A 24,116-nucleotide genomic window follows, 5' to 3' on the forward strand; every position below is an offset into this window, starting at 1 on the left:
GCTTTCAGCTTTGAAGTTAGGTATAACCGAGCTCATGGGTTTAAGTCTGGTAGTATTAAGATAAAGGCAGATGTTTTTAATTATTTCTACTCAAACCCCAAATAATTATAAGCAGCTGCCAGTTTTACATAATCCCAAATGATAAGGTCCTGAGAATGCAAATAAAATCCTAAATAGAGGGGTTGTTTTTTCCAGTGGAGTAAATCACATACATGACGCATTGCTAATCAACTGCAATCCACCTGAAAATGTGAGCTCAGCTGATGTACTCTTCGTCCAGTCTGTAGGTGTGTGACTTAAAGCTGGTTTTTGTATTTGCTTTTACCTCACCCTGTATATTTCCATATTTTGTTTCATCAATTTAAACATTACTGCACCATTTGTAATGCAAACACATGTTATGAGTCTTAAGTAGACAGAGTAATTTAAATACATGTGGCATGAGAATTATTTTCTTCTATTACTTTGCTAGAGAGTTCTTCTGTATACATGGTACATCTAATTGTTCCTACTTTTTCTCTGCCTGGAAACTTAGAATTGCATTATTCTCTTTTCCCTAGCAAATGACATGGCTCCTGTTGTCAGCTTTTCTCTGCAGTATTTCTGAAAATTTTATAGTGTGGCAGTTTTTCACTGCCATCTGGCATGAAAAATCAGTCCAAAATAACTGTTTTTTACTGCCAACCATAGCCTAGGAACTTCTGGATTAACATCTTAAATAATAGCCTTGTCATGAAAGTCTCTTTTTGGAAAGGGAAGTTGTTCTTCCTATTTTCCTAAGAAAATCAAGATGTTACCTTTTTTAATATTAAAATAAGGAGCTTTGCATAGAAGGAAACTTTTGGCTTTGATTGGACACCTATGAGTGTTCTACAAATTCAAGATTAAGTGCAGATCAATAACAGATCAACTAGATGCAAATAATGAAATAAAAGTATCACAAAAGACAAGTCAGGATGATGTGAGCAGGAAAAAAAAAAAAAAAGAAATTAAATAAGGAGCTTAAAAGCCAAGCAGTAGTGATTTACATTGAGATAGGATGCTGCTTCATATGTATCCAGAATGTTTTGGAGCTATGTAGAGCATGGTGAATGAAAGCTCGGTCACTGTGGGTGTTTTATAAACAGGTGAAGCAGTGAAGGGAATTTTTTACTACTGCTTTTTTATGGGTGGTTTGTTTTTTTTTTTTAAATGTGACAAGTATGACTCAGTCTATTGAAGTGATCTCTTCCCTTGTCTTCTCATGACCTTCCACTGTATTTTCCATTATCTTGTCTTTGTCCCATAGTATTTAAACTCTCAGCATTTTATGATGGAAGTATTATTTTATTAATGGACTAATGTTGAAGGACTTAGCCTATATTTAAAGGAATTTGCAATTTGGAATTATTACAATCCTTGCTGAAAAGTAGGGAGGAAGTGCCCCCTCCTCTTCCTTTCTGTGTACATTTACATAGCAGAGTGGCATGGCTCTTTTTGGAGAAGTGCCTCACCCAGAGACGTACCCCCCTTTGCAGACAGGAAAGGAAGCAGCAATATACTCCTGCCTTATTCTGTGCAAAGAGGACACATTCGAAGGACTGGTGACAGAAACAGATGATTCTGCTCCTAAAGTTGGTGTAAACCGAGCTTTCCCCTTGCACAGTCACCTCAAAAAGGAACAGTGTGACTCAGTAGCAATTTATGCTAGGATGGATAGCTGGTAAAGCTCTCAGTATCAACCATTGCATTGACCATGTAAAGTCAGGTTCAATGCAGTTTCCATTCAAACAGCTGCAGTCTTTGCATTATGTCAATCAGAGCTAAACTAGATGATAAATAAGTGGTAACATTAATGTCCAGAATCTTAGAGAAGGGAGAAGGGAATTGCAGTAGTGACCGTGTATTCAGTCTGTGTCTGTTTATTTAAAACTCTATGGAAAGGTGTGTGTAATTTTAGTTAATGATGCTTTTTCTCTGATGTTTGTTCATTCAACCTTTCCTATCAAACTTTGTAGATAAGAATACCTTTACAGGATAGCTTAATGTAAGTTACAGTTATACATGCAATTGTATTGTGTATTTAATTATGTAGAATTCAAGCTCAGCAAAATATATTTGCATATGTTCAAATTTGTCTCCTCTAAACAAAAAAATTGGGATCATTTTCAAATCCTATTTAGATTAATACATTATTCTAGTTTTGAAGTACTAATCCAAAAGGATGAAACTTAATCGATTGATGCTACGTTTTAAAATCAGAGAAGCATTTTTAGTTCCTGATTCCTTACTTTTGTACATAGGATAGTAGTTTGAAATTATTTTACCTCTCTAGCTTTTGGTTGTTGTTTAGTAGATACTCTTTTCCTATAATATTTTCTCACAGATGATTCCACAAGTGTGCCTAAGCAAGTTCGCTAAAATCCGTTGACGCTTCCAAGGCTGCTATGACAGTAACTTACTCTCTCCTACCTCCCCATTATCCAGATGGAGCACGTCTGAGAAATTCCAATCACCTTAGACCCAAGGCTTGCAGCTGTTAAGATGTAGCTTGCTCCCTCAGTGATCAGATTGCTACACTCTGACTTTATAAACACGTGGCAGGTCATATTCAATGCAGATGGTTTGGGACTGCTTGTGTTAAAAAAAATTAAATAAATAAAATATCAAAGCAAAGAGTTTAATAATGGCACATGTAAATGGTTGTATATGGGGTGGTGAAAAAATGTGATTCAGTCTTTAAACAGTACACGTCACATGTTGTTTGAATCATCCAGTGCTACAAGAGTTTGGCCAAGCCTCAAATAAAAGATACTGAGTAAGATAAAGTTCATTCTGATTACCAAACAAAATAATTTCCTGTGTTCTTTCCACAAACAAAAATATGTTGGAGCTATCATGTAGTTTTGAGCAGACTAAAAGATTTGTGTATTGCAATCCCGATATTTAAAAATTTTCAGTATCTTTTTTTTTTTCCCCAGGGGTTAACTACTATATGATATCACCACACATTTTATACTGGCCAAGGTAGATTAACAGCACACAGTTTAAATCTAGCTCTTTTCCTCATGCACTTAAATCAGAGTAATTTGGTAGAGCTCCTAGTTTCTATCTTTCCCAGTGGGTCCCTTAATAATTCGTTTCAATGCTTCATAGTAATCTTGCAGATGGGTTTGGCTTCACTCTTCAATCAGTATTTCATACTTCACCCAGGAGTCTCAGAGATAAAAGTTAGATTAGGTTTGCTACCAGAGAAAGAGATACAGATGAATGCCATATTTAAAAGCTGGTGAGTTGCTTCTATGTCCATGAGTAACTTTTATTAAGAAATCAGTTAAGCAATAAAACTAGAAAGAAAGGAGAGAACAATGGCCAACTGAACAGTAGTGTTATCAAGTATTTTGTATTTGATCTATTTGCATTTATGTTTTAGGCCCTAGTTACATAAGTATAAAGATATGTAAATTTACTGCTGGGAATAAGGTAATATCTTCATGAAGATTAGTTTTGTAAGAAAAGTTACTGAGATATAGAAATAAATCCTTTTTTTTGGTATCCTGTCCTTGCTGAAAGTTGGTTTTTGTTTTCTTTGCCATCCTTTTCTGAACTATAACATAAATCTACTCTTCGCTTACTGAATTCCTGTGTAGGCAATTAAACAGTAGCCCCTGAAGTGTAAGAGCTGAATGAGGGGTTAGGCATCTCAATACTGTATTAGTTCCTGTCCTAAATGCGTTTTAAGAACTGCACTTTCAGTTCCTTTGAGTGCTTATAGAGCCTAACCCTTGCTTGAGCATTGGGATTTTGACTTTGTTTCTGCTTATCTGAATTTTTAAGACATGAATGCTTCCAATTCTGGCTTTGCTGCAGAACTTTTAATGTTTTATCCAGCTCTTCATTTTATTGCTTTTGGATTTTGTTTTTGCTCTTTCAGTGCAAGGTGTGGAATCTATATGATTAAAATAAATACAAAACCCATAATCAATATGATGCAAATGGTTTGCCTTATGTTTGAAGCCTACTTCTGCTGTCAGACACACAAGATCAACTCCTATTGTCATAAGTAAGGATTTGCACATGTGTCTGAGAATGCAGTATAGCCCAGAAGCTCTTCAACGTATGTGAGTAAGGATGTAATTAAACATTGGAACCAGTACAGGAGCTGTTTGCTCTACTCAAATGATCCCAGCTAACTTCTATGTAACACTTTTCAGCTCTCAGTGTTTCAGAGCTTGACTGTAACCATTTCTACACTAGACTGACTAAATCAGATCAAAGATTTGTGTGGTTAATTGGTGCAGCCACAGAAAGTAGACATAGTTACTCCTTGTAAAGATTAAAGATAATATTGATATAACTGCAGCCATAATGAAAGGCTTGCAAAACATAGCTACAAAAATCAACCCCTGCTAATGAACTGGAAATTATCCTCTCATATTTTATTCTTGTGAGATTTAACTATATTGGCTGCAAATTTTATACTTCCGTATTTGGATATAGTTATCTCTTTGGCTATCAGAGCTGTCACATAGCAAGAACTAATCATAGCACTGAGCTGCTTGAACTCACAGTCTGGTGTATAAGCATGTGCTTATACAGAAGCAGAAGTCCTTTACATCTCTCTACCCATCTGTTGAATAGCATTAGCCCAGGAGTAGATAACCTTGTTACAAGAATGGTGGCTTCTCGCAGGGGGGCAAGAAAAGCACATGAAAATACTCTTCAATTCTAGCAGAGGGGCAAGAAAAGCACATGAAAATACTCTTCAATTGCATCTGCATGAATTCTCAGAACTGAGACTAAGACTACCAACAGAGTAGCTAGGATTTTTTGTTATTCAAAAGAAGAATGAGAATCGATTCAGGATTTTATCCCACATAGTTTCCCAAAAGTATAACCTGTAGAAATAATTGGAGTATCCAAGTTACGTGCAAAAATTAAGGAGGCTCAGTGAAGCCTGTGCTAGAAGAAACTTTACAGTGCTACCAATATATCAAAATGTCTTTGTGATTACGATCCAGTAGTCAATATTTTTCAAAGTTTGCTGTTCTTCAGGAAGGTTTTGTCATGCCTTTTTTTAAATACTGCGGTCTACAAAAGCAACTGTGGGATTCACATGAGAATCTTTTAATTTAGAGAGGAAAAAGTCAGGATGGGAATAACCTTCTTAATTCTCAGAGAGCAAGTTTTTTCTTTGGCAACTCTAGTCTCTCTGTAATCCGTAGAATGTGATTGAAAGTTCCTGCACCACTGGCCCCAGTGATGAATTGGCTGTCTCAAGCACTGACAGATTTGGTTTATGGTATAGTTGGTCCTGCCCTGAGGGAGGAGAATCAACTATATATATACTGCCTTACAGGTACATTTTGTATCCTTCTATGATGCTATTGTTGGGGAATCACAAAAGCAATTTGAGGATTTTTCACGTTATCCTAATGTTCCCTGTAATATTTCATAGGAAGACTTCTTGTTTTCCCTCCCACTTAAATGCATCACAAAAGATAAAAGACCAGATTTTGCATTATGCTGATCCTCTCCCAAATTCATTTTTTTCCAAATATATTCTCATAATTTTTCTTAACCTGTTAGGTTCTTTATTCACAGATCTTCCTAAAAACTTTTTTCTTCTTCTGCCAAGCAAGGTTTTTGTTCTTACACACTAATAGGCTCTCTGATTTTGAATGTTCAGCAGAGGGCAGAATTTCCTACGTTATAAACATCTCGGTGTCAAATCAATTTGTCACTAGAATGTTTATTTTAAATGTGCAATTTACAGTGTAACAGTGACTAGTGATAAAAACCTATAAATTATCATTATTAGTATATTACTTTTTCCCCCATGAAGTTGTAAAATGTAGTGTCAGCAAATGTTAACACCATACTTCCCAAGACTTGCATCTTATCTTGTTTAAAGAGAAATGGGTAAACATTTTGTTGATAAGATTATGGTAAATATAACTTCCTGTACAGCTGAAAGAGCTAGTTTGAGACGTTTAACATAAACTACAAGATCAAGGTCTCGTGTATTTTCCATATGGGGAGAAGAAGGTATAACTGCTGAGTTTGACTTCCTAGTGTGTCCATCAGAAAAGCTTTGTATCATAGCAAGAGATCATGCAACTAATCATGTGTGATGTAGGTTTTTAGTTCACAGACAACATTTATGCAGCAATAAGGTGCACTTTGTATGAATTAAGCTACCTACTGTTATGTGTATTGCATACAATCAGCATGCATCCAGCAAATTTTTAAAATCTTCTGATACAAAATCTTTGTGCAAATAAAACAGGATGTCCTAAATATTTCACCTTTTTTATGCCAGTATGAAGAGGGGAAGAAACGAAGAAAGCCCAACTACAGTAGTGTGGATCTTTCTGAGGTCGAGTGGGAAGACAGAGATGACGTGGTAAGTGATTTGTTTTAAAACCCTGTCAGAAGACATCGTTGCATCCCACTACTGTACCTGGAAACTGTTTAGGTAGTTGTTAGAGAGGGCACCTGACTGCTCTCAGGAAGGGAAGGACAATAGCCCCTTTTACTTCATTCAGAGTTTTATAACTGTTTTGTATTGATTCTTCCTTACATATGCATATACCACAAACACAGACTCTTTGTATCTTTGGTACAACTCATCACCCTTGCATTCTCCATTGTGTATTTTTGCTGGATGGCAAATATAGTGCTAGAGAAGGGAATAGAATATCTCTTTAGGGCTGGCCCAAACAAATGCTGAAACTCAGAAATGAAGGAATGAGTTTAACTTCTCTCCATGAGATCCCTCTTTCCTTAATGGAAGTAATGAGAGCTGTTTTTCTTAATGTACAAAATCAAAAAACATCAGACAAATAAACAAAATTGGATTCTTTGACCTCTGTACAGAGCACAGATTAACTCCAAACTCCTAATTTCAGACATATGGGTAGCTGCAGAAGCATGCGTTCTGTGTCTATCAGCTGTTATGCACACAATCCTTTCCATTAAACTCATTTTTCAGTGCTCCATCTACTCTGTAGTTCACTCTTTATCTTATTCTTTCTTACCTTGCCAGCTTAGCCTTTTCTGCAGTACTGTATCAAAAGCTTTCCTTATGTCCATGGCTTAACCTTTGCCTGGTCTTTCTGTCACTTCCTCAATAAATCTGATTTGTTAGGCATGATTCGTTTTGTGTGAATCCATGCTGACTGTCCTTAATTAAATCGTAACTTTCCAGGTGTTCCCCTTTCTGTCCTGTAATTTAGGTTTTCCCATAAGTTCCCTGCTGCCAAAGTCACGACTGCATGTCTGTATTTTTCATAGATGTCTCTTCAATCCCTTCTCAAATATCAGTACTGTGTTAGCTTCTCTCAAGTCCCTCATACCTTTACTTTTCCAGAGAGGTTTTGAATATATTCACTGAAGTTTCCCATATTTACTTTGTCATGTCCTTCCGAAATCTGGGATGGATCACGTACAACTGCCCCTGGAGTCTTGTCAGTCTTCAGATGTACTAATTTCTTGATCCCTGTTCTGACATAAGTCTATATTTTCTTTCTCCCTTACAAAATATATATCTTACATTCCTCCCTCTCTCCACCCCCTTTGTGAATAGTGAAACAGTTCATTTATGTTTTAAGCAATGTCTGTTTCATCAGGTGATAGATTGTCCTCATCCTCTCCTAGGAGGCCATCTTAACTTCCTTATTTAAAGTTTTGTGTTAGAGTGCACACTCAACCTTTTTTTAATGTTTCTTGTATAGCTTTGTGCAGTTTTCTATGCATATGCTATTTAAGGCTTCCTCAGTAGATTTTCATATACTGTAGCAGTCTTCTGCAATCTTGGCAATCGCATTGACTTCATATTTTATGCCTTGCCTTTTCTCTTATCTTTGATCACGTATTACTCAACCAATTCCTCTGCAAATGACCTTTTAAAATTTCTTCTCTGCTTTCAAATGTTACTGCTGTAGTTAAGTACAGCTTTTAAACCTTCATTTTTTTTCTTATTATTTCTCTTTGTTTTGTTTTTTTAATTTCTTCCAGTATTTTCTCTGCTTAATTTTTACATTTTTAATCATATGTTAGTAGAAATTGAAATGTAATATTGAACTATTTTTGACATTGAAAATTAAGTTTTATTTGTAATTGAATATATATATTTTATTTATAATTGAGATTCTAGCTATATACATATGAAAGCAAAAAGTCCAGATTCAGCTCTTTCTAAGTATTTCCTTTGTTTGAGACCCCTAAGCTCTGTAGCTTTTTCTGAAAATTTCTAGCAAAAGTCGAGTTTTATCTATCCGTAGGCTGCAAAAAGTTTTATTTCACATTTTGATGAAAGATACATACATTCATTTTATTTGACTCTTTTCCTTTCACCTAAAAAAAAAGTTTGTTAAAAAGTATTTTTTAATTGTAACATAGAAACAAGCAGCCTTTCCAATTGTTTCATATTTTGAAGGAGAAAAGAAGTTAATCTACATTACAAATAGACTAAATTAAGCATTACATTTGTAGAAAAGATTCAGGTCCATTGCCCAATATGTAAGGGTAAAAAAATAGGTAAATCATAAGTGAAAATAATTTTAATAAATATTTCATACATAATAGAAAAAACCAGGTATTCTACTGTAGATTTGGAGCAGCAGTAAACACAATTTTCAGTACTCATGTATAATACAGGTGTGTTGTAGTGACTTCCTTGAATGATCCCCATCTATCAATGCTAATAATTCACTAGTGCATGCCTGAATAAGCAGGCATTCTTTGATAAATAATAGATGGGGTTTGTAAAACAGCCTACACATCCTACTGTTTGATGATTAGTGACCGAGTGTTATCTGAAAAAACAGCAGGTTAAATATTGTAAAAAAAATGTACTAACATTCCAAATGTTGTCCTAATACTTCAACAATGCCACACACAAGTGGAGACCTTCATGCAGATATCTGAATAGGAAAATATGCAATGTCAAAGAAATAATATTTTTACAGCTATTTTTGAAAGTAAGCCTGGTATATCATGACAAGATTTTTGTGTTTGTGTGAAATAATATGTAAGTCATTTATACCCTGTTACTAAGAACTTCAAAGGGGCTGATTGACAGAAATACTAATAGAAGAATAAAAGAGAAGGAGATATGAAATAAAGTAATATTGGAGCTACAGGCAGAGTCATTATTAGCATTAGAGCTAGAATGAGAATGGAATTTGAAGGACGTTCTGCAGATTATTGTAATGAAATCCATCTCTTTATGCATCTTTTCTAATGTGAGGATCCAAATGAGTGTCCAAAAAGTGTGCATTATTTTTGCTGATCTTTTGTAATAGGCATTTCCTTAATACCGTTAATTTTGAGTGAAAATGGTAAATATTGTGTAGGAGACTTAAAACTTTGTGAAGTAACTTATTGACTTGAAAGCTACACATGGCTCTGCTTCACCCAAGGCTTTGGATTTGATGTTCTTGATTTTTTCCAAGCTTGGGTAGTAAAGTGTTGTTTATTCAACTGTAGAGGGAAAGAATTAATGTATTCATATAGCTGCTTTTAATAACATAGACTACTACTGGTGTAGTTTTCTCCCATGAAACACTTCTGTAGAAACTGATTGAGATGTTTTCTTACTTTTGACCACATTTATTTAATGGTTACGTAGTTTTCCAAGAATATAGAATGATCTTATACTATAGCAGTGAAACTGGGTTGTTGCCAATTGATTGGAAGATATTTATTTGAAGGAGTAATAATGCATATTACTTTTAAGAGGTGAAGAAATAGGTTTTCTCTAGTCATCCAATAAGGAAAAGGTGGCAGAACTAAGGTTAGAATTTTTTTTACCATGAAATAGAGTTGGTGTAAATATCTATTCATCAGTTCATTTTCCAGGTTAACAGTACCTGCTACCTTGCTGTTACTGAATTTTATTAGAAATAGAAATCTTAGCATCAGCTTATTAAACTAAGAGTGTCTTACAGCAAAGTTTGGGAATACACAGTACCAAAGACAAGAAGTTTTAATTTGGACAGAAACCTTTTTCTCATTAACTCACTTCTTAAAATTCTTTTATTATAATTTCTAGCTGAATGAAATATTTTTTTCCAAATAAAAAAGACCATGAATGAATGTTTTGGGGCTTGAAGCCAACTGAGGCAGTACTTATTTTATGCATTTGAGGAAGGAGATGAAACTGCAGAAGAGCTGAGAAACCAGATTACAAAGCCAAGAAATGTAATCGCAGCAAGGGAAAAAAAAAGAAGAAAAGTAAAACTCTAAATCCCACATGCAGACTTGATCTTAAACACTACTGAGAGTTTGGAGGCCCTTTTAGTAAATCTATGACTTGCCTGAGGCTTGTGGGAGGAATGGGTCTTAGACAACTGCAGGCACCAATAGGAGAAAAATGAAAACCATGTTAAAGATAAATGGAACTGTTCTGTAAATGTTAGAAAGTAGATGGTTAATTAAGACCAGCTCTCCAAGTCCAAAACCACAAAACTTAAAATGGGAAAATATTTCCAGAATTGCCTATTATGTATTGTTAAAAAAAAAATCTACAGTAAAATATATGCTTTATTTTATACATGCCTCCAGCTAAAAATTATTCTTTTACATTCACTGACAGAAGAATAAGACTGTTAATTCAAATCTAGATGCCCCAGAATTAAATTTAAAGAGCTGCAAAGTTTGCTGGTTTTGATAGGTCAGCCATGCTCAACTTGTTCATGAGAATAAAACCAGATATTTCACTGGCAAGTTTGGTCATTCTCTTTTCACTCCATACTAACTCAAAAAGCCTGCAGAGTGCATTGACATGACTATCTTCACAATTTTTCATTAAAACCTGCTGAATTGCCCAATCTGGCATGAAGTGCTAGAGAACAGGAGATACTTATTCAGCAAGAACACAATGTCCAAAATTGTGTTCTGAAACGTAAGCAGTAGAAGAGACATAAAAATGCTCATTTTGTCAATATTATTCTGCATTTTGCATTATTCCCTGAAGAGGGAGTGTGACTTGATTAGTGATAGCGGAATTTTCCTATTGTGATGAAAATTACAGCTGCGAAAGATGTATAGGTGCATCCTACCACAAAAAATCCCACAAGTATAGCAATTTCACTTTCTAATTGAAGATATCCTGAAACAACCACCTTAAACTTTCTGCATCTGTGCCATTAATTAAAAATATAAGCAAAAGAAGTTGCTTCTTTCATTTGTAAATCTATGAGTATTCAAATAAAACGCTTCCATATATGGATGGTATAGCTGCTAAACAGTAACTTTCTTATTTCTTCCCTGAAGTCCTGAACTGATAAGTAGGCAAATTCAAAACACTAAGGCTGAGGATTTCTCAAAAACCATGTCTTGTCATTCTTCAGTTTCAGCCCAGAGACCCTGCTCTCTTGTGTCAGGGTAGCGTGTGCTCATTGTTAGCGACACTGCAGGTTGTTTTGGCTTATAGATCTGGGGGACAGTTGTTGGTTTTTTTTCCCCCTCTTCTTTTCATCATCATGGCATGCTCACCTAAGAGAGGCTGTGTCAGCTGGTGTCCTCTGGGAGGAAGGCTCTTCCTTCCTAGGGGTTGAATAGGTGTGCTAAGGGAAGACTTTCTAGAGGTGATGGGTAAGGGATGGGCAGCACAGATTTGGGACCCTGCAGGTCATGTAGAGGCTAGAATAAAGTTACTGAAAAACAGCATTTGTGGTAATCTGAAAAGTAACAGATCTAACTTTCAGAGCAGCAGGTAAATCATTGTGTATAAACCATTTTTCATTTATTTTGTTTTCCCTAGCTGCTTTGAGTTTTTTGTTTATGTAGTAATGAAACCTGTTTTTGAAGGGGATTTAAAAAGTCTTCTGGATGACTTTGAGAGGGAGAGGTCCAGGCCAATTCTTAAAGATGTGACTGACCTAGGGCTTCCATTACAGAGGTAAAATTTATTACCTTGCAAGGGGCACTTGGACACCAATGGACAACCAGAGGTAATACAGAGCACTGCAGCTGTGTGTTCCCATTGGAACAGGTTACTGATCAAATGGGCTGTCATTCTTTTGCTAGTTCTTATTTCTGATGCAGTTAGGATGCAGTTTCTGGTGCTAGTTTAGGATGCAGCCCAATTCAGAGTATCAAGCAGAAGCAGAATGAATAGTGCGGGGTAAGCAGGGTTTTCTCTTTTTTGCTTTGTTATTATATGTATAATTGTTGATGTATTTAAACTGTGAGCCCTGGTCTAACTTCAGCTAAGTCCAGCTGGGAACCTAGTCCTTATCTTCCTATGCAGTAACAGCAGCATAGTAGTCAATTACACTGTTTATTCCACGTAAGATCCAGATTACTGCACAAAGAGCTATTTTGCTATGAAGGATGCTGAGAGCTTCTATCTTACATACCTCAGCAACTTGCCTGAAGGTGTGCGGCAGGAGTCTTGGCCCATACAGTCAATAATAAAATCTGTAAAGGGGTTGTTCGGTGTGTAGTAGAACTACTGAAAATGAAGAAATGAAGAAAACTAGGTACTGCTTAGGCCAAATGAGTGTGCCAGAGAGCTCAGAGTTGAAAGAACTACAGAAAATGCAAATAAAGGAATTGACACATGTTTCCTTCATTTCAGCTCCGAAATGCAATGGTGAATCGGAAAACAGGGAAATTCTCTATGGAGGTGAAGAAGACAGTGGACAAAGGGGTACAATGTATAAAATATTATTCCAACTAAGTATAAAGCAAGCAGTTCATTTTTAACAATTTTTAAGATTGCCACCGCAGTATATTTTTTTCAATCACTGAATGTAAATGTTGCGCATAATTTTATCAGTGACTAACGACTTGATCTTTTATACATTTCTTATAGCAAACTAACTTCTTCCCCCCCTCCCCTTCTGACTCTCTTGTTCTGAATCTAGAAGCGGGTATTGGTGATGACAAATGACTACTATTATACAGACATCAAGGGTACTCCATTCAGGTAGAGCTGACCATAATAAATGGACATTTCATCAGACTCATTGGATTTGCATTTTTACAGAGCTCGTGAACTCATTAAAAGCTCATCAGCAAAAGTTGACAATGAAATATCCCTGGACAATGCTGAAAATAGCAAGGAAAAGGAGCCTACCAGCATTCCTTTCAGCTTTTCCGGGGATGGAAAGTTTGTGCAAGCACACACAGGCAACTCACGGTGTTTGTCATGGCTTACATTTCATTAAAAAAATATTCAGTTGAGGTTCACATTGAACGCAAGTACTTGGAGAGCTATAAATACTATAATCCATTTAAGTAACTACATATTGAGCCCCATTTTGATTTTTTTCCACAACAAAAATGTAATGTAAAATGAGATAGTATTTCACTTCCAATTTGAGGTTTGGATATTTTGTTTCTCTGAACTACCTTCAGTGTATTTGTATAACTAAAACTGAGTAAGTCAGCCATGTTATTTTGGCATGCATCTTAGGAGGAAAAAAAAGAAAAGAAACACAGAAGGTCACTTTAAAAATGCTCATATTTTAATTAGAAATAATCCATTAATAAAACAATACTAACTGTACCTTATGCTTAAAGCAGGAGGCTGATAGTTGCAATACTCAACTGAAATTTTTTTCAATGGAACCATTTCACAGAACTTGAGTTACATTTCCACATAGAGAAAATATAGGCACATTCTCTGATCTCTAATGCATGTGTTTGTTCTTGTTAAAATTCACACATGGGTGGTAAAACTCAGTGAGTTTTTTGGGTTGGTGTTTTGGGTGTTTTTGTTTTAATTTTTATTTTTGTGGGGTTTTTGTTGTTGTTGTTTGGGTTTTGTTTTTTGGTTTGTTTTTCTTTCTGTGGCACTGTCATCCTTACCCTATTTAGTAAACAGATACAGGGCTACATATATGCATGCAGTGCAAGTTCTGATTCTTAGGACACAAGTATAGTAGGAAAACTGTCCTGCCTTTTTCAGCATGGTCTGTGTCTAGTTTTGATGGGTAGGAGTATAGATTCAGGAATACAGCAGGGGCAACATTTATTAAAATATAGACTGTAGTGTCAAAGATTTACTGTTCAGCCCATTTCCAGATTGAGCTTTTGATTTCTGCATGTGTGCTCTTGGAGTTGATGCCTCTACATGTACCTAAATTATCCACCCATGCGTTTTCAGTCTTACTGATTACTGGCAGGTTCCTAGCCTGATATAATCCCCTTGAATGAACAAATGCCAGAAGGTATTCTGTGTATGTGCTCAATAGGAGGAGACATGAGATCCCCCAGCCAGTTCATTAAACTTGAACAGTTTAAATGGTAGACTAAAAACCAAACCAAAACTGGGTACGTAATTGTTGAGAGTTTATGAAGCTGAAGTCAATGCAAAAAAGTTAAACTAGCTAGAAATATGAAGTACAGAAAAATTAGTCCAAGAGGAGTAATGATTCCGTTGTCAAGTATGAAATTCCTTTTCTCTCAGTAGCTCCATTGATTCCCACACTTAAGTAGTTTCTCAACAGCTTAGTCTGATTTACAAAAAATTGTCTCCTTCATTGTAAGGCCATGGGCATGTTCAAGGCTCAGCTGAAGAAATCTCATGCTGGGTGAACAGCAGTGAGCTTAGAGGGGCTCGTTTATTAGTTTGCCAGAGAATAATGGTTTAGTGCACCTCTAAGCACACATAAATACAGCCGATTGTTGCAGGCACATCAGAACTGAAACAGCATTGAAGCAGCTAGTTGAACAATAAATATGATTAGTGAGGGTTTGGAAACAAACAGTTTTAAAGTTAATCATAGTACAGTAGCTGGAAATGTTAGAAATGAAAATAGCTCTGAATGTCTGTTATTGTTTGTCTCACAGATTTCAAGGTCTGCTTTATTTCTCTGCACAGTTTAGGTGTGGCTCTCTCTAGAGGACATGGAAAATATTTCTTCAGAGGGAATGTAACTGTCGAAGAAGGTAAGATACCTACCTTCTCATGTTGCTTACACAGTAGTTTTATTGTTGACTTAAAGCTTGTATGTTTGTCTACACATTCCATAAGGGAATCAGATTTTTTTTTTTAAAGATCTTTTACTTCATGGGATTTTTTCCCTCATTTGTAGTAAGCATAGTCAGACTGTTTGTGAATCTTCTTTAGTTGGGGATCATCTTCCATCATGATCTCTCAATGTTCCAGAGAATCACTCAGGGTCCAATGTTAATTATTTGTCATGTTTTCTGAATGAAGTAACCACTGAGAGCACTGTAATGGCTATGGCTTTTTTTGTTCACGGACTGTACATTATTAAATCTTTCAGAGCTATAACTACTTTGGGCATTGTCTACAGGGATTTACATTTTGCATTTTTTATAATAACAGTAGAAATAATCAGGGGAAAACCTGTTCTTTCTTTATGGTTTACTTTTTGATAAGTCAACAATTAAAATGAGCGGGGGAGTCAACTGTGAGTGGTGACAAAGTTGTTTGGCAACAAGATCAAAAACAAACGTTCCTGAAGATGAAGGAAGAGCAGAGGCATTTCAGAAGAGTGAAGAGAAGATTGAGAAGTTTTAGCAGTTGCTGAGCAAAAAATGTTTCAATAGAGGAATGCTTTCTGATTTTACGCTTGTTTCCATTTCCAATTCTGCTTCTTGTTTTGTCAGTGATGTTAAACAAGATAGTTAATTTCTTTAGGTCTTTGTTCCTCAGCTGTATTTTGGGGCATGAATACGTTCCTGAACCCAGGAGAAATGTAAAAAGAAATGCTTTAAAGTTTGAGTCACTTGCACAGCAAATACATGTCTAGATAGAAGGAGAACACAGCAGGAGACTTGGAGCTGCTTACTCTCCAAACTGTTCCCAACATACCTCTCCCCTATTTGCCTTAATCCAGCTATATCTCAACTAGTCTGTCTGATATCTCCTCCCAGATGCATCACCAGAAATGTTAGTGTAGCCATAACTAACTGTTCCTTTTCTCCCGCTCTTACCTTCACTGATTCTCTGTCACTGACAGCTCACTGTCATCCCCAAGGGCTATATTATAGTTCTAGTTTTGACTTCCCTGCTTTCCTTAATCACTGTAGCTCTGTCATTGTTTATTATGTACTCAGGGGGTTTAAACCCAGACTGCCTTCTGAACCCTGTTTACTTATTGTCTATTGATAAGTGTTTTAAGAGGTTTTTAAAATTGCCAAAGTACATTTTTATTGTGCTATATAACTAATGATATAATTCTTATTTACAAGCATTTGCATGACCTGTTAGTACAATAAACCTATTCTGAATGATCCCATAAATTGCTGTTTGTGTTCATGGGCTGTGTATTTAGGTTTTGAGGGAATGGTTCTTTTTAAAGAATTTTTTTTAAAAAAAGAGAAAACAACTCTCATGAAATGAGAAGTATGTATTTTAGCATAAAGAACTTTACTAGCCGAATAGAACAAGGGAGTACGAATAGGAGTCTTTTACCATTGTATATTTCTCTTTGCTCGTTTTCTTCTAAACTTCAAATATATCATGTGAGTAATTTGTATGAGTTAAACATATCAGCACAAAAAACGTTTTTCCTACCTTTTCAGTTCTAGATCTGATTTAGTTGGCTTTTGCCAGTTTGTTAGACCCTAAAGTGCATTTGAACATAGTGAACATACTGTGATTTATTACATTGTGGTAATAACGCACTTTCCAAGAAGGAAGGGTTTATGTTATGGAGTGTATGTAAATAACCATCTGTTACCCAGACTGCTCCCTAAATAACCCATTATTATTCCTGTTACAGGTTTACATGATTTAGAACACCCTGATGTATCTTTAGCAGACGAATGGTAAGCCTTAAACAAAGCATGAAATTGGTGTCTGTTACCCTTTTGGTTTCATATTGTTTGTGCTTGCTGAGCTCAATTCTTTATGTTCAAAGACAAAGAGAGACCATGCTTGTACATATTAACATTTTAATGTTTTGGTAACGTGTTCACAGGTCCTATTGCAACACTGACTTACATCCTGAACACCGTCAAATGACTCAGTTAGAAGCAATTAAACGCTACCTCACAGGAAAAGAGCCATTGCTCCAATGCAAGTATTTTGTTAAATATAACTGTAGTAGGCTCTACCCCAGCTAAAAACTGTTGTACTGAACCTCCTACGAAATGCAAAGCTACTTCGTTTAACCAGAGATAAACTGAGATTGGATTGCTTGGATGATGTCACTTTGGAATTTCATTTGGTTTTAAGCTTTTTCCAGGGTATTAATAAACATACTGATGATACAAATTTCTGACTTTTATGGTAAACAATATGCCTGAACCAAACATTCAAGTTTCTGTTCAGATGATGTGGCTATACTATGCAATATTATCACTCCATCTGGTTTTATAAGTTAAACAGAATTGGTGTGAATCAATCCTTGGATCATGCCTCTAAAGAATATGCCAGATATTTCATGAGTATTTTGGGGAGAATGTGTATGCAATTAGCATTTCTGAACTGCAAAGTAGAATAAAAAAACAATCAGATGGATAAGTGCTTATTTTGTCTATTTGCAGAAATGTAGAGCTTTTGTGACTGTTAGTAGACCTAACTGTTTTAACCTTATGTCATGTGCAAATGTGAACGTTAGATAATACGTACGTGAATGTGTTACATGAAGTGGAGAATAATTTTTTGGTTTTTAATCTAACATCGTTGTTAGTGCAATGAAATGATATATGAAAAACTGCATTGTGGTAAAATACCATGTAATATTACATAGTAAATGCTTAATAATGCAAAAAGTTTGAATGCATATCACAGATAAAATACAGAACAGTGTAAAAAAATTATTGTTTAGTCATCTAAAAAAAGATTCTCTATGCACATATGTTTACTGATTTTAATATATTGTAATAGGTGATAAAGAATTGATCCAGGAAGTTCTGTTTGATGCAGTCGTGAGCGCACCGATCGAAGCTTATTGGACCAGTCTAGCATTAAATAAATCAGAGTAAGCAAGCTTTGTGTCAGCCATTATGTGTCAGTTACGGGTGAATTTTTAATAGTTATGTTGGTGAACTGATGGAATACCTAGAAAATCCTGATATGCATGAAAATATTATATTAACCATTTGATCCTAAATAGAGCCAATTTTCAGTTCAGTGTTAAGTGTTTATGTTACAGTGCACATCATGCTGATTAGTTGTAAGGTTACCCAATATTCACGATATAACTAATTAAATTGTATACTAACTACAACTTACAGTTCTGAGTATTTCTAACAAACGATTTAAAGTACTTTAGAAATTTAAGGCAAAATTTACCAAAATTGTTGATTGACTTGGTAATTTGTCTGGGAACAAATTATATATAGAAAAACTTGCATTGGTAAAATAAATAATTTCTTTAATCTTTTTTGGTTTGTTTTGTTTGTTTTCCAGAACTAACTGGGATCTAGGTTCCTGTTATAGATAATCAGGAAATTAGCTGGTCCTTTTTAAAGTTTATATGTTTTACTTCATTTATGTTACGATGCGCTAAGGTGTTAAGTAACAAGATGTTATATATACTAAAGAAAAGAGGTGTTAAGAGTAGCAGTTTGCATGAAATACCATGGTTGAAGGGCAATTCTGGAGATTAGCCTGATTAGATTTTGCTAAATTTGAACCATTTTTTAAAAGTTGAATGAAAAAATATATTGCTGTAAACTCACATTCATACTGAGTGAGTAAAATCAATGTGGTAAGATCTGATTCATCAAACTAAGGATTATCCAGTCTCCTCTTAGAAGATAAAGATAAGAAATTGTTGCATGCTGATATACTGTAGACATTGATGAATTTATATAGAGGCATAAGGTTTCTTGGAATCTTCCTCCTACACAATGAAGTAACATCGAGTAAACACAAGGAAGACAGCTATGGAGAGATGCAAGCAGGAGACTTTTGATCCCCTTTCATATTTTGACTTACACTAGTGAGACAGGCCTTTTACTGAAGAAGAGGTATGAGACAGCAAGATGGCTAAGACTGTGGTCCCTGGTTTTGTGGTAATATGACTGAAGTTCTTGTAGCCATATGAGAACTAGTTTTAAAGTAGCTAGCTTGGTACCGATAACAATGCACAACAGTTCAGCCTGAGCTACCTGCAACATTTTTTTCCTTAGGTCTAGAGGCTAAAGCCTATCCTGATGGCAGCTACGTTTGACTCTGAGCTACCTGTTTTAAATCTAGCTTAGTTTTTACTTGTTTGAGCAACAGTCACACCTATGACTTGAAGCATAGATGTACCTCAGAAGTGTGGAATGGACTGGGAGCAAGATCTGGAATTCCTGCCCATCTTGAATCACTGGGTGCTGGTGGTTATTAAATAGTTGGTACATAGCTATGCCGCACTTTTTTTTCCCTATGGTTTCCATGTAATCACCCCCCTCAAATCCTACCAAATTTACTGTCTTTGACTTTTTAGTGACTCTTGGACTAAATAGCATTTCTACATTGTATGTTTTCCAAAACCCACATGACTTAAAAAAAAGCCTTTAATAAATAAATAAGGGAACTATACTTAAAATACTCTTTCTCAGAAATGTGTACACTTGTACATTCTGTGACCAGTAATATAGCTTTATCTGTTTACTGTCTGGAAATGTTATCTTTGCTTGTGTTCTGCTCTCTTTCAGAAACTCTGACAAGGGAGTGGAAGTTGCCTTCCTTGGAACACGGACTGGACTATCTCGTATCAACCTGTTTGTGGGTCCGGAACAGCTTACTAATCAGTAAGTAACAAAGCTATGCTTGGCAGCCATATGAGAAAAGAAGAAAAAAAATGTTTATTTTTAGGAAGCCCATCTACTGTTTCTTCCAGGGTTTTATGCTGGTGCACTGAAATATATAGAACAAGCTAGAAAGATTTTATAGGATCCCTTAGATTCTGTCTTCAACTGGAACATTTGGAACAATGAGCTATTTTACACCTGTAGCCCATACGTTTACTTTCCCCCCACTCCCTTGGAGTTAGCCTCACATCTTTGTTCTTCAGCGCAGAATTATGAATATGCTACATCTGCAGATGATGATTTTTTTTCTTTTTTTTTTTTACTATCCCACCTAAAACCAAATATCTGTAGGCTTTTTCAGGAATTTTGCATCATTGTTGTGGAAAATTTTTTGGTGTTAAAATAAAGCCAAGTGGCAGAAGTGGACTGGGTGAAAGAGTAATCAGGAGATCTCATCATTCAAGATTTTCCTATTTTGCTTGGAGAAGATTTAATCTAGTGGAAGTACAGGTTTCTTAAAATGGAGAGCTACAAAATAAGGTCCCATAATTAATGACTTTTTCACGCAGCAGTTTGATAGCGTTAGGCAAACCTATATGCATTATGCATGTAAAAGAAAATCTGCACTTGATTTTATGATAAACTAAGTTTATTGAATATAAAATTATATCGTGCTTATCTGACCACAAAATATTCTTGTAGTGTGAGTAGCCTGACAGGTGAGGTCAATAGCACTGCAATTTGTTACTGTCAGGCAGCAAACCAGAACAATAGCATGGAGACCATACTTGCTTTTTTCACTGACACAAACTTTCGTCTGTCAATAAGAAGAATTTATTGAAGAACAAAGTATGTAGTTGTCCACTACCACCCCTTACGTATTATTTGGAAAGTAGGCTGTAAAATTACATTTTTTCATTACTTAAGAGTGAATGCCAGTGGCAACAAACTACCAAATCTCCAGTGTCTTTTCCACTTTGTACAGTTCACAGTTCTTGTATTGTGCTGAGAGAAAAAGGCTTTTTAGACTAAGCATTTTTATTTGTACACAACAGCACAAATGTTTTTAGTGGTACTTAGAGACACTATTTTTTTTTCACACTTTTTCCATCCTTCACAACAAAAGCAATTGCAAGTGTCACAAAAAATTATTAGGGGCTAAAGTTAACCATTTTGTTGAACAAGTGGTATTAGAAAAATTGTCCAAAACCGTTTTCTTTCCCAAAAGATTGCATTTTGGTTTTTCTTGTCTTTCAAAGCTAGAAACTGTTGTGTGGCATGCAACAAACAACAAGCATTTTCTTTCTCTCTTCTTTCTCAAGAGATTTCCTGACAGCTGAAGATAAGGAGAACATTTTTAATGCTGACCATTTTCCACTCTGGTACAGAAGAGCTGCTGAGCAAATACCTGGGAGCTTTGTCTATTCAATCCCATTTAGTACAGGTCTATAATTTTGTCATTCTCTAAATGCTGAGCTGTATGCAATGCTGAAAGGATTCCAAGTATGTCAGTACCAAGTGGGCTCTGTAACTAATCTCAAATGTTAATCTAAAATATGCATTGAAATTTGCAGCTGATTTACTGGTCCTTTGACCAGCTGCATCTTTTACAGGGCTCCAAGTGAAACCCCAAGATGTGGTATAACTGTTTTTATTTAATATTTGCGCAGGTTGAACTTGCAGCCTAGTATCTTAAGCAAGACAAGTCCAATAGAGCAAGTGTCCACATTAGTGAGAAGCGCTACCAGTTGTCACCTTTATTGCCACTTTTAGCAGAGAAGGCAAAAATTGATTACTCATTTCAGTGTTTTAAGCTTGTTGTTGGGATGCTGGGGAATTTTGAAATGGCAGTGCCTGTATGTTCTGTGCATCCATAGAACATGATGTTGACTGTCTTATCTTCTGAGCACTAAATCCACATGGACTGTTATTTCAAACTATGGGAAAAAAGCTCAAATTCCTCATTCTGCAATATGTTATTTCAATTTTATTATTTTCTTCTTAATACACCCTGCAGAAACCGCAAACAAAAGCAATGTAGTGACAGCCAGTACTGCTGTTCAACTTTTGGATGACAGAAAATCTCCAGTTGTTGCAGGTAAAATTGTTGTAGTTTATTTGTTTTGTTCATTTTTTTAAAGCAGTTTATGAGTTCCTCACTTTCTCTTTTTGGGTTAGCAGGGATTTAATGTAGGAATATCATGTTTTAAGAAGAGAGGAGGAGGGGACGATGCAGTTGCACATATGAGATATTTGGGTTAGCAGGGATTTAATGTAGGAATATCATGTTTTAAGAAGAGAGGAGGAGGGGACGATGCAGTTGCACATATGAGATATAATTGAATGACTTAGTGTAGAGAACACTTAATGCCTCCTCTCCCTAAGAACTTGGTCCTTTATTAATTGACTATCCAAGCTCTTTGTGAGCTATGGAGTTTGACTCAATAGAAATAACCATTATCAGTGAAGCATTTTTAGAAAACACAATTCTATATCATCATAAATCAGAATATGTTATGTTAAGGAAAAGGAAATATAAGAAAGGGTTACCTGATGTGTAAAAGTTCCACCCTGTCTTCAGGTTTGAAAATCCTGTCCTATAACAAGTGATACAAAGTGGTCATTTTGTCTGGATTGTCAGAGATGTGATTTGTTCAGAGCATATAAATTGAATAACAAAGCTCTACAGTCTATCATCCAAGAGTATAACAGTACCTAAAGACTAAAAGGTGAAGTTTGACAACTACAGATTAGAGATAAAACATACAGATTTAAAAATGAGAGTAGTTAATTTTTAAATTGTTGGACGTTCCTCACTCAAGTTCAGATGCTTTTCTGAACAGTTTTCTCTACTTCCCCAGGGTTACTGACTTTGAAGGAATTAATCTAGAGAAGTCTTATGGTTTATTATGCCAGAAACCAAGCTTTCTTATCTCAGGGAAAGTTATGTACCTACCACACAAAGCAAGAACCATCCTATTTTTCTCATTTTTAAAATATGATATAAAATGCAGTAAGATACAGTAAATACAGTCATGAAAGAGCAGGAATGTGCCAGATAATTGGGAAATCTCTAATCTGTTTCCTCAAACACACCATATCTCTGCTGATAATAATATATTTTATAAGGTCAATAGGAAAGCACCCTTTTGACTCCAGTTTGCATGAATACATTCTTCGCAACTTACTGAACTCTTCCATAATATAACAGAAAATCCTAATTATGACTTCATACTCCTGTTAAAGCATAAAACAGCATTTATAAACTAATGTCAGTCCAGATATCTGCAAATTGCTGAAGATGTAATTAAGGGTTTTCACTCTACAATGAAGAAGGTTGACATGTTATTTCTAGAATGCTTCATCATTTGGAGTTAGCAAAAGGCTCATGATGCAGTTTACCATCATCTGTAAAATGTGTACAGTTAATAGGCATCCTAAAATTTATTCTTTCCTCACTAGTGTTTGCAATTTAGTGTTGACTTCAAGGAGGTGTATCGCATATAACCAACTCTAATACTGTGTCAACAAGCTCTGGGGTTTTTTTGTAGTAATTGTAAAAGGGAGAGGCAGATGTTGCTTCCATTTCCCCAGTAATTATGTTTAATATTGAACATTCAAAATTGCTTGGGTCCCATACTTTCTATCTAAAAAAAAGACAGGGTCTTCAAAGCTTGTTAATACCAAAGCATCTAAAAGATTTCCCTGATATCTGTAAATGCATAATGCCATGAAAAATATGAGCAGTGTATTTACATTCTGAAGCACATCAGTGGTTTTTTTACTTTTATTTCTGTAAACTTTAGAAACCGTGTGCTAGATTTTTTTGTTCCATATGAAGCATTTTTAAGAATTTGCTTTGAATAATTTTTCCCTTCCCCCTTGTATAGTTGCATGCTTTCAGGTTTTTTGGGGGGAGGAGGCCCCTTTAGATCTGTACAAACCATTTTCTGTTAAAGTATCGCTCAGCCAGCTACAGCCATTCAGAGACAAACAAGTGTATGCATTATTCTTGTCCTCTTTAAGTTGGAGATCATAAATGTGACTTGTCAGTCCTACTTTTTCCGTCAGAAAACTTTCAACAAAGTACCTAGCAATTAGTTCAATTTTCAGGTTTTATTATAAGGTTGACAATATTCTGTTTTAAGCAAAATGGATTTGGAGGCAGAAACAGGAGCAGTGGTAAATGGGAGAAGTTTGAAGTTTTTATTAGCCAGACTTGGGACACTAAAGTAGGATGATGGGTCACATTTTCAAATACCTACATTGACGTTCAAATTTGGCCAAAATGTCTCATTTTAATTTGTGTGAAGTAAGTATTTCTCATCCCCATTTGGTCTGAGTGGATTACAAAAAGCATCAAGATGAGATACACATTTCATGTAATATCACTCTGTTCCCTAGCAGGATTTGACTGAAAATAAAGCTGTGCCAGAATGTTGTTTATTACAGATCAC

General features: G+C 35.5%; 1 protein-coding gene across 1 annotated transcript in view; it reads left to right on the forward strand.

Annotated features, from left to right (window-relative positions):
- The window catches only part of CACNA2D3 (calcium voltage-gated channel auxiliary subunit alpha2delta 3), a 463,311-nt gene that overhangs the window by 352,912 nt on the left and 86,283 nt on the right, over positions 1-24,116 (forward strand). Inside the window, exons 18-27 of the mRNA XM_059823195.1 lie at positions 6,302-6,385; positions 12,569-12,640; positions 12,858-12,919; positions 14,819-14,886; positions 16,692-16,737; positions 16,890-16,987; positions 17,801-17,894; positions 19,564-19,659; positions 20,982-21,103; positions 21,677-21,757. Coding sequence (XP_059679178.1) covers positions 6,302-6,385; positions 12,569-12,640; positions 12,858-12,919; positions 14,819-14,886; positions 16,692-16,737; positions 16,890-16,987; positions 17,801-17,894; positions 19,564-19,659; positions 20,982-21,103; positions 21,677-21,757 — 823 coding nt within the window. The remainder of the gene's footprint in view (positions 1-6,301; positions 6,386-12,568; positions 12,641-12,857; positions 12,920-14,818; positions 14,887-16,691; positions 16,738-16,889; positions 16,988-17,800; positions 17,895-19,563; positions 19,660-20,981; positions 21,104-21,676; positions 21,758-24,116) is intronic.

The sequence above is a fragment of the Gavia stellata genome, chromosome 12 (assembly GCF_030936135.1).
Source record: "Gavia stellata isolate bGavSte3 chromosome 12, bGavSte3.hap2, whole genome shotgun sequence".
NCBI lineage: Eukaryota > Metazoa > Chordata > Aves > Gaviiformes > Gaviidae > Gavia > Gavia stellata.